Source organism: Trichosurus vulpecula, chromosome 6 (genome assembly GCF_011100635.1).
Source record: "Trichosurus vulpecula isolate mTriVul1 chromosome 6, mTriVul1.pri, whole genome shotgun sequence".
Lineage (NCBI taxonomy): Eukaryota > Metazoa > Chordata > Mammalia > Diprotodontia > Phalangeridae > Trichosurus > Trichosurus vulpecula.
Genome location: NC_050578.1, coordinates 180,591,943 through 180,603,164, shown reverse-complemented (window position 1 = coordinate 180,603,164; position 11,222 = coordinate 180,591,943). Strand labels below are relative to the sequence as shown.

The 11,222-nt window shown below is 37.1% G+C and overlaps 1 protein-coding gene across 1 annotated transcript; it reads right to left on the bottom strand.

Moving 5' to 3' along the window:
• Positions 1–2,085: 2,085 nt before the first annotated feature.
• On the bottom strand, positions 2,086–2,554 carry LOC118854402 (AP-1 complex subunit sigma-1A-like). The gene is given in 2 exon segments (XM_036764758.1): positions 2,086–2,475; positions 2,477–2,554. Coding segments are annotated over 2 exon segments (468 nt in total).
• Positions 2,555–11,222: the final 8,668 nt, after the last annotated feature.

Here is an 11,222-nt window from a genome sequence, read left to right as displayed (position 1 = left end):
GTTATTCAGACTTTGCTCGACAATGTCCAAGGAGAAGAAATCCACCACATCTTGATATTCTACTTATATTCTCATGATTACTAAGAGATTTTTTCTGACATCAAATATTAATTTACCTCTTTGTAACTTCTGCCCACTGATTCTAGAGCTTCCCTCAGGGACAGAAAAAAATAAATCTAATCTCTCTTCTATATGATAGATATCCAAATATTTGAAGCTGGATATCATCCTCCTCATCCTCCAAACCCAGGTCTTATGTTCTCCAGGTTGAATATATCCATTTCCTGAAAATATACATTCAAGGCTCTGAAAGACACTCATTGTCCTCCTCTGAATACTCCTATTTCACCAACAACTTTCTCAAAATGTGGAGTCCAAAAAAAAAACCATTAAGCTTCAGAAGTCTGCTAGGGGATAGAGTACAATTAGACTATCACCTCCTTATTCCTGGAAGCAAATTCCTTTAATTCAGCTCCATATTACATTCACTTTTTTGGCTATCATATGACTCTAATGCTTCTCTGTCATACCTCAGTTTACTAAGACCATAGATCACTCATAGAACAAATGCTGTCTTATCTGTGCCTTTCCCATTTCCAGCTGACTAAACCATCAACTCTAAGTGATCTTCCATTTATCCTATAGGTATCTTGTATATTCCTGTTTATTGATCTGTCATCTTCACTATTTGAATGTAAATTATGTGAAGACAGGTGCTTTCTCCCCTTTTGTTGTATTTCCCGAACTTTGTATAGTGACTGGTACGTAGTAAATGCTTATTAGTTTTTTTGTTGATTAATCAGTTGCTTAAGTTGCCATTTTTACATGCAAGTTTGAAACATTTCATTTATCCCTAATGAATTTTATCTCATTAGATGTAGCGCAACATGCTAGCTGACACTGCATATTTTTACATCTTTGATCTTTCATCCAGTGTGTTAACTATATTTTAGCTTTTTCTTTTATAAACTGAGTGTATGTGTTGCAAAATTGTTACACTCAGTAGAGTCAAAAGCTATTCATGGTAGTTCCCTGGAGATCTCCTAACCCACTGACATTGGCAAATTGGCCAGTAATACTGAGTGCCTATTAGAAAATACGTCTTTTAATCCTGCATAAGATTTGGTTGGCTTTCTTGGCTGCCATAGCCAACTCTTGAATTCAACTTGTATTGCTCTAAAGCTCCTAGAGGAAAACTATAACTTCATTTTCTGCTTTAAGGGGTTTCTTGGGGGGGATGATCATTGACATTATATACATGGATTTACTTCGTAATCTTTACATTTCTATTAAAAAATTCTAAATATTGTTTTTAGAAGAGAATTGAAAGTGTTTTTCTCCCCAGAAATGATAGTCTTTTTATTTCAGGAATAAAGGAAACAGAAAGAGATAAATACTCTTCTTTTCTTCCTCCCCCTAAATTAGAGCATTTGGGGGTCCACTGACTTCCCAACAGGTCCAAGCCTTTCTGCATCATTTCCCTCAAAGTCATAAGATTTTAAAAATTAGCTATGTTTTTTCCCTATGGTTCAAACCCACCCTGAGAGGGGGACACGGGTAAGAGATATAAGGAAAGAGATACACCTCCTTAATATACTAAAGATTCCTTTCCCTAGGATGAAGGACTACTGATTGGAGTAGGGAAGGGGAGGAAATGGAGATTTGTTATTTTTCTTAGGGTAGGTGGAGGGCTGAAAACAATTTCCATTTAATCTGACATATTTATATATTTACAGTGTATGTGAGAAGGAAATAAGGTTTGGATGAAATCAGTTCTCAGGATGGGGAAAGAGAGAGAAACATACATTATCACACCTCTCTTCTTGGTCATAGTCTTTCTCTACCCATCTAATTTCTCAAACATCAACTGGAAAAAGTGAAGGAACAGGAAGTGATGGGAGACAGAGAAAGAAGGAATGTTTGCATTCCAGTCCACAGCTCTCTCCAAGAAAAAACTGAGAGAACAGGGGAACGGTATTCCACAGGGAAAAGGGGTCTGAATATGTGTGGACTTTGAAGCAGCCAGCCATGTCTGCCAAGCAAGGCATGGCAATCTTGCAATACATCTCTCATTGGGATGGGAAGCTATGCCAAATCTGTCTCCTCCAGCACACCTGAAAGTGACTCATCTTCTTCCTCCTGTAGTAGATATGCTTGTTCTATGGCCTTTAGGGTGCTTTTCTTAGAGGTACCCTGGATATCCCCACCCATCAGAAATTCATCCAAGATGAAGTAGGCTTTCTCAAGGTTGAAGATGATGTCGAGATCACATACACTGCCAAAGTATTTGTCCAGGAGAGCCACATATCGGCGGATCAGTTCCAGTGTGATGAGCTCATTATCTTGGCCCTCAATGGCGCAGCAGAAGTAGAAACTGGCATATCTCTTATAGACAACTTTGAGGTCTCTCCACTCCAGGCAGTTGCACATTTTGGGCTTTCTGGACAGGACAACCTACATAAGCTCTCAAACCATCCTTTTTCCTCTCCTTGTCTGACATAGTCCGGTAGCATTTTTGCAGGTCCAGCTTCCCCTGTTGGCTGAACAGCAGCATGAACCATCACTATCCTCTGTCCTGTGCCGGTCCCCACAGACGGGCGCCCACAGCTCAGGCCGAGTCCCTTTTGTGCCTCCTATTGGCAACCCCGCGGCCACGCATGGCCCAAAACTAAGGCGATCCGCGCCCCCCTCCCCCTTGCTAATCAAAGGGCTCCCGCGGCTCAAGACGCCCCTCGGTGCAGCCTCTACGGACCAGGGCGGGGAGGCGGGCAGGCGGGGGCGGGGGCGGGGGAAGGGGTAGTTCCACCGGCGACTCGGCTCTTCTTTCTCCCAAAGAGTTTTTGATGATCACGTAGTTCAGGGGTTGGCAAACTATGACCCCGGGCACATCAGTTTTTGTATCATCGGGGAGCTATGAGTGGTTTTTCTATTTCTAAATACAATAAAGCTTTATTTAAAAATGTAAAACAAACATTCTTAAATGTGGCACTAGGCTACCTGATCGAATTCAATATATCAATATTCAATAGATTGGGGTTCTACCCATGTTACTAGGCAGATCCAGGAGTTCTTAATTTTGGTTATATACATAGATGCATGTATTCATATGTATGTATACAAAGTATATTTGCATGTGCATGCATGCATACAAATTTATATGCATATACATGTGTACATATATTTATATTTATCCTATGAGAAATTTATATGCAATTGTTGCCTCTGTTAAAATATAAAATCCTTTTAAGTAGGAAGTGGGATACAAACCCAAGTTGCCTAATTACTGGTATAGTCTTTTCCCCACTGTACTATGCTTGGATGGACTATCCAAAGAGATTGTCCATATCTATTATAGATGGTATAAATGAACAATGTGTTGGGTCCAGAATTGACAGGTGGTAGACAAACAACTTGGGAGTTATAAAAAATTCTCAGTATTTTTTATGACACCAAACATCTCCCTGAAACATTTTAACACCAAATTGATTCTGGCAATGTTTCACAGTTTCAAGTCATAACATTTCCTTAAACCTCCTCATATTAAAGATGTGGAAAGAGAGGCTGAGATTGGTACAATGGTTACAGAGATTACCTCCATTCAATCCGGAAATAAAACTTAGGTCTTCTGATTCTAAGACCAGTGCTCTTATGATCACCCCTAGCTGCTCTTAAATTACTCTTTGTATATCAATCCAGTTTCCTTGATTAGATCATGGGTTTCTTGAGGACAGTGACTAGATGTCATATTACTTCTAAATCAATGTCATTGAGTATCACAGTTGTAAGCACTTAGTGGGTCATCAGTATAAAGTTAGTGATTTTTTTCAGTTCCTTTAAGAGTCAGTTCATATGTTACATATTTGTTCATTTATATATTGTTTAGATTTACACTTAGGAAGCAAAGCATTTTTGAAAGGGGCTCTCATGTTGAAATTTGATTTGTCTCTAGATTCTTGGGTGCATAGCCAAGATACAGCTAAAGAAGTGAATTTCTTGGAAGCATCACAAGAGGCATAGCCTGGTGAGACCATCAATAGGAATTACACAGAGCTTCTTCATTATATAGCTAGTTACATTAACATACATATGTACATATATACATATCATAGTATACGTAGAGAGAGAAAATTGACCCAAAAAACCCACTATTTTTTGTTTAAAAATCTTGAGTATGGGGGCAGCTAGGAGGCGCAGTGAGTAGAGCATGGTCCCTGGAGTCAGGAGGACCTGAGTTCAAATCCAGACTCAGGCACTTGACACTAGCTGTGTGACCTTGGACAAGTCACTTAACTCCAATTGCCCTGCCTTCCCACCTTCAAAAAAAAAGAAAGGAAAAAAAGGATTAAAAAAATAACAATCTTGAGTATGAAAATATGAAAGTTAACTACAAAATATTTGTCTTGTTTTGTGTTTTTAAAAACCATAAAACTTTTTTTTTACTTAAATGTCTAAAAAGTTTTGTGATTATCAACCTAGCCTTCAATGATTGCTTCATTTAATAATAATGTGAAATACTCTCAATAAATACTGCTTTGGGAAAAATGTAGATTCATAAAACTGGTTTGTCTAACTCCAAGTGAGATTTATCTGAATCTCTTTTATGTTTCTTGCCCTCCATTCCTCCTTCAGACTTCTGGGAACTGATAGTTTCCACTTATAATTATAATTTCATGTGGAATTCACAAGTGAAAAAGTTTAACATTCAGGAGATGGCTTCAATACTTAGTTACAAATCAAGCAGGAAGTATGTAGATTTCATGCATGGAAAAGCATAAATAACATTCATTTTTAATCATGTAATTGTACTGTCATTTGTTCCTATGTAATTGGTGAGGAATTACATTTCTATTCATACCACAGGTTCATGTTTGGAATGAAGCAAATGTAGTGTGAAAATGTCAGTACTATAGTCCTGAATTATTGCTTTTAAGGGATGTACTTTTTGGTGCTTGATCATGTGTAAGGAATATTTGACTGGATCATACTGATGGCTAGTCTGAGCTCATAAGTAAGGGTGTTAATTAAGCTTTAGGAAATAATAAAAACTGAAATAATTCTTCCAGAGTTGATGCACTGTGTTATAACATGGCATGAATACCTAACAATGCAATGATTCCCTCCACTCTCTCATACATGCAATGTTTGTTCCTCTGTTTGTGTGCATAATTATATCCAAATCACATATTTTAAATATGGAAGTACTCTTGATTTATCTAGTCTGGACTCAATTTACAGAGAAAGAATCTCAGGTCTAAAGAGGAGAACATTAATGGAGAAAGGACTTGAGTCTGGGTCTCTTGACTTTCAAATCAAGAGCTCCTCAGTATTTTATTACTTGGTCATTATTTTAGAAAGTGCACTGTTTGATAAATAAGAGATGACTTCAGCAAGACATAGTTTAATCCTGATTTTGATGTAGAATAGCACAATTTAAAATAGTAGGCAAATTGGCCAAACATGACCCAAGGTAAAATGTAGAAGGCAATTCCAAGAAGCCGAGGGTCCACCTTTAAAGTGGAATGAGGCTGTATTCCCTTATATGGTTTAAAAATGCCCAATGTTTTAGCATTTTTTAAAGAAAATGTCTCATTTCCATTAACAAGGAAACATTCTAATTCACAAATATTCTCAGTGGGTGACATTTGTTAATAGCTCTCTTTACAACCCATAATGTGGTACAATTAATGTATCTCAGCTTGAATTAACTTTACCACAAGCCATTGTTTCCTTTTTATACTGAAAGGGATTCTGTGGGGAAAAAAATCTCTTAGCATCTCACTTGGGGGTTCAATTAACATTCGTCACTACTGTACAGCAATATAAACATGGAGGCTATTTTAACCTTTCTCAGGTTTCCTGCTGAGCCATTCAGTGATTTCATTAGCTATGAGAAACTCACCTTCATTGTTCTAAGAAAAAAGACTCCCCCAAAAAACCCAACAAACTTCTTGTTGGTTATTATAGTTTAGAATATAAGGCCTCCTAAATGAATGCTCAGATGGACCAGACTTGGTATATAATTTCCATTCAAGGCAACAAATACTTATTACATTTCTGTAGGTGAAAGACAGGCCTTGTGCTATAGTAGGGAGAAAAGTATATAAATACAAAATAAAATCTACCTATTTGTGGTTTACAATCTAACTGGAGGGAATAAGCTATACAAGCAGATACTCATAATACAAAAGATAATAACTAGAAGATATGTTATGTGTAACCCTAACACAATATATTCTCCCAAACATATTTTAATACTTCATTTTGTTTACTGGATTACCTCCTCTAAATCTTTGTAGTAATTCAAATCCTAACTTTTTGCTTATGATTAAAAAAATCTCATTGTATTTTATTGTTATTTTTGTTCAGTCATTTCAGTTATGTCCAACTCTTCATGACCCATTTGGGGTTTTCTTGTGCCACAGCTTGTTTTACAGATGAGAAAAAAAGAACTGAGGCAAGCAGGGTTAAAAGACTTGCCCAGAGTCAAACAGCTAGTAAGTTTCTGAGGCCAAGATGAGTCTTCCCGTCTTTAGAGCAGGCACTCCATCACCTGTATCACATAACTGTGCCCTGATTTCCTTAGTCTACAGATAATTATAAGAATGTTAGAGGTCACATTCAACTAGCACCATACTTTATTTACAAACACATGTATTATGTGTCGTAAAGTTCATCTTGTCGAAAACTTTCATTTTATGTAAGAGGGTTAGTGACTTTAACTAATTTGACTGAACACACAAATAGATGTTTTAAAGTAACAGCAATAAACCAAAAGAGTTGAAAGTCAGAAAAGAATCACTTTAAGTAAGGACACTGTCTACACACATATTTTAATAGAGGAAAAATGGTTTATTTTGTCTAAATAAATATATTAAATGCAACTTACTTGGTCTTGTATGCTCAGAATAGATGGTGCCATATTAATTAGCATTTGTTATATATTCTTTCATATCTACGTCTCAAGTTTTAAATGCATTTGGGGCAAGACAGCTTATATAATTCACATTCTTTGTGAAGGTTTTCTATGCCCCCAACTTGATGGTTAGATTTTGGAGGGTAAGGACTATTCCAAACTTCTTTTATATAAATCAATTCTGAGTTGAACTTATCCCACTATTATTCATTTAACATCTTTGTCAGGTCCACAATGATATTGTGAGATTATATCACATTCCTACACTTACTATACTTCTTAACAATGCTCTGCACACAGTAAATGTTTAATACTGTGTTGTTGCACTTGCTATTATGCTTTATGTTCAACTCACACTGCTAGGTGCCAGAAAAGAGATGCTTTAGTTCTGCAAAAGGCCTGTGAATATCTTGATGTGTTTGTGTACTACTTTTTATGTATTACATGATTCTTTCTTAACCTGTATGATGTTACCCATGGCTTCTATAGGGGATCAACACAAAATGCTAGAAGTCTTCCATTTGCTCTCTTGAGTTTGTGGAGATGTCAGTGAAACACAAGAGCTACCAAGCAGTTACCCCTTCTTCTAATTACATGGTTGACTCGTCTCCTGCTCAGGGGGCATAGGATTGGCCTCATCTAGATGCCAGTTCCTTTTTCTGTAGGCCTGGTAGAGGTGCACACACACTCTAGTGCCCTTTCCCAGTCCCTTCTCTTCCTTACTTCTTTGGCTGAACACTGTTGCATCACAGGATATGTGCTACCATCACAGATAGAGTAAGCTTTCCACTTTTCACAAGGTGGGATGGAGAAGAGATGAGTTTTGTTGCTTGTTGCCACAAAATGGTTAAATGAGTTGAGCTATAGGGGTGAAGGGTACCTGGTGGAGACTTCAACAGCAGCAAGGGAATTGCTGGACATATCTGAGTTCAAGGTCATGGACTGTATTGTGCAACACTGCGAGAGCATGGAGGTTGGTCAGGGAGTTGGAATTGAGTGTGTAAGGGGCTAGAAATTAGTCTTCTGTACTACTAGTTCCCCAGGGGAGAGCTCTTGGTGATTTAGTCTGCATAGATAGCTACAAATGCTTTATCCCCTGTAATTATTTCTTATTTTGGGGAGATTTGAGAGGTTGTGAGTGTTGAAGAAAAAGTCTAGTCCTCCATCTTGTTGGTCTAATAATCCAGAAGAGCTTTTTAAACATCCCTAAGTCATTTAATGTACCTGTTAATTCACAGAATCAAAAATTTAAAGGGAGTTGGGGGTATTTAGTACAACCTTTCCCCTTTATTTTAAAGTTAAGCAAAACAACAGCCCAGAGAAGAGTAATAATACTGAAAGAAAGCCTCTGACCCTAAAATATGTTCCTTATCCCACAGTACTATGGAATGTCCATTTTCTGTCCTGTAAATGGTCATTGTGTATTTGTTTCTTTTTTATTTCTATTCTTCTACTTCTAGAAACTGATCTAGGGGTTCTTTTATGACCTCCATCTTTGTAGACACATATAGATTAATGAGAAGATTTTTTATGAACAAACCATTAAGGAAAAGTTGAATAAGCAACCGTCGAATTAAATATTTTAACATTGTCATTCAGTGACAATCACATCAGATTGTGTGGACCAGCAAGCCTTATGAATTGTGCCTATTATCAGTCGTGTGCTGGAAACTGTTAAATCATCTTTTTTTTGCAGAAAATATACATATGACACATTTCTAAATTGAATACGCATTTTCAACATTTTATCTAGCACTTTCTTGAGCCCAGATAATCAACAAAATAACAAAGTAAGATTTTTTGTAGTGTTTTGTATTGTTTCCTGATTTCTGAAGTAATAATGCTCACACTGAGATTTTAACAATTGTGAGAGGTGGCTCCAACACACTTGGCTTATGTTCTAATATAATTCACAGTAAGAATAGCACCTTTTGCCTCTTTTTTACTCCACAGTAAATGTTTTGATAATTTCTGTAATATCCCTAAATAATTATTAAATAAAATGCTATCCAAAATCAAGAAGGTAACATGGTGCAGTGGAAAGAGTGAAGAAACCTGATTTTTAGTGCTGGCTTTAGTGTACCTGGCCTTAGACATATAATCTGGCCACTCTATTCCTTAGTTTGCTCATTTGCAAAGTGAGTAGTTTAAACGAGATGATCTCAAAAAACCTTTTCATCTCTAAACTCTATTATGTTTCCTACTCTAACATGCTATGAATTCAGTGAGAATGCATTATTCTTATATGAGAGAGTTCTAAACAAGGTTAGAGAGTTCCTTATGAGAGTAATTTGACATAAGTATATGACTCTAGTCACAAAGAGAATAAAGCTAACATATTTTTACTCACTTGAAGCAATGAGAAACTTTTTTAATTCTACAGTCTGGAAGGGAGTAACAAATTTACTTTGGTATAACCATTAACAAATAAACTTGTGCCTTGAAACTCCCAGAGTAAACAGAGAGGGTCTCTCCAAAAATATCCTTTGGGTCCATTCTTGAACCATTAGAATGCCAACCATCCAATAATTTGTAAAGTAGCCAGGGATGTAAGAGTAAATTTTCCTCTATCTCTACTGCCTTAAAGAATGTGAATATCAAGCATCCAGAGAAAAGAAAAAGAAAGCTTCCCAGTTCCTTCAATTGTCTGTTTTGCAGTCTCAGCATAGAAACATAGAATGTGAAAGCTGAATGGGAATTTAGAGGTCATCTAGTCCAATCTCCTCATTTGACTTATGTGATGGTCCAGATCTCAAGGTCAGATATGCCAATGGCAAATATACCTTGCAGGTTCAAGTTGGATTTTTGACTTACAGAAGTTCAAAGGAGAAAGAACTGATGCTCTGCCAACCATCATTGCTCAAGTGTAAAGGGGCATTGAGCTAGCAACCTAGCACATTATCATGATGGATGATGGTGCCACTAGCCAGAACCTAGCCCTGTGTTCAGAACAGTTAATAAACAGACTGTGTCTATCTACCAGACTCCTGGTCCACTCAGACTGACTTCATAAAGAAATTGTTGAGGGGGGGGAGAGAAAGAGAAAGAGGGGGGAAGAAAGGGGGAGAGAGAGAGAGAGAGAGACAGAGACAGAGACAGAGAGACACAGACAGAGACAGAGATAGAGATGGAGAGAGAGAGAGAGAGGAAGACAGACAGAGAGAGAGAGAGAGAGAGAGAGAGAGAGAGAGAGAGAGAGAGAGAGAGAGAGAGAAAGGGGGGGAGAAACAGAGAGAGAGAAAAAGAGAGGGAGAGAGAGGGAGGAGTAGAGCATAGCCTCTTTCTTCATAAGTATAAATCTTTGCCATTTACTATGTTTAAAGCAAACCTCTTTGCATTACAGTCCTTCCTATTCAACCATCTCCTTGTCCCTAGGATAATCAACTACATTTTGGAAAGAGATTCCAATTACTTTTAAACACATAGCTGAAACATTGAGCTGGCATTGCAAGTGCAGCCGAATGCTTTAAATAGCCTGGCATTAGCATTTTGTTTGCTAAGTGGATTTTGATCATTTTATTGATTCCTTCCCTGCCCAAAGTCATGAAATACATACATTTTATTATCATACAGGGGTATGGTAGATATAGTCAAAAGTATTTTATTTACATGCCCAGACTTGAAAATACATTTGCTTTAGCTGAAGTGGTGAGCACTTCCTTTCAAGGCTAATTGTTTCCTCTGATCTATACTCAAAAGGTTTTATTCTTGAACCTAGGGATTAAAGAAATGACAGATGGAGAATTTCAATATCTACCTAGTTCTAATGAAAGACTGATACTTTTTAGTTACGGATCTAGTTAACAACTACCACACACATGCACATACACCCACGTGTGTTTTCTAGGAAGAAGCCAAAAATGATTATATAAGGAAGATATCTATACATCACAAAATGGCTATATGTAAATCTGTATGTACGTGGGTGGGTGTGGGTTTGTATATGGGTGTGTCTGTGTAAAAATGTGGGTGTAATACACACATGCACATACATACATACGTACACACATCCTCTTGATATATTCATTTTCTCTCATACTTACGTCATTTTATATGACAGGAATAACATCAAGAAACAAACCTTTTGCTGTTTGGTCATTAGTTAAAATATTTCAAACCCAATTTGAAAAATAAGAAGAAACACTTTTTCTAAGAGAAAACTCTAGTAACTCAAGCTATAGCCCAGATAAAATGTTCTTCAATGAGTGCATCATAACCTCTGTGGTATTGGATGATAGAGAAGCAATGACAGATGTTAAAGTATATTGCCACTAGCACTGACACTACAATAAGCATTAAAGTAGTAACT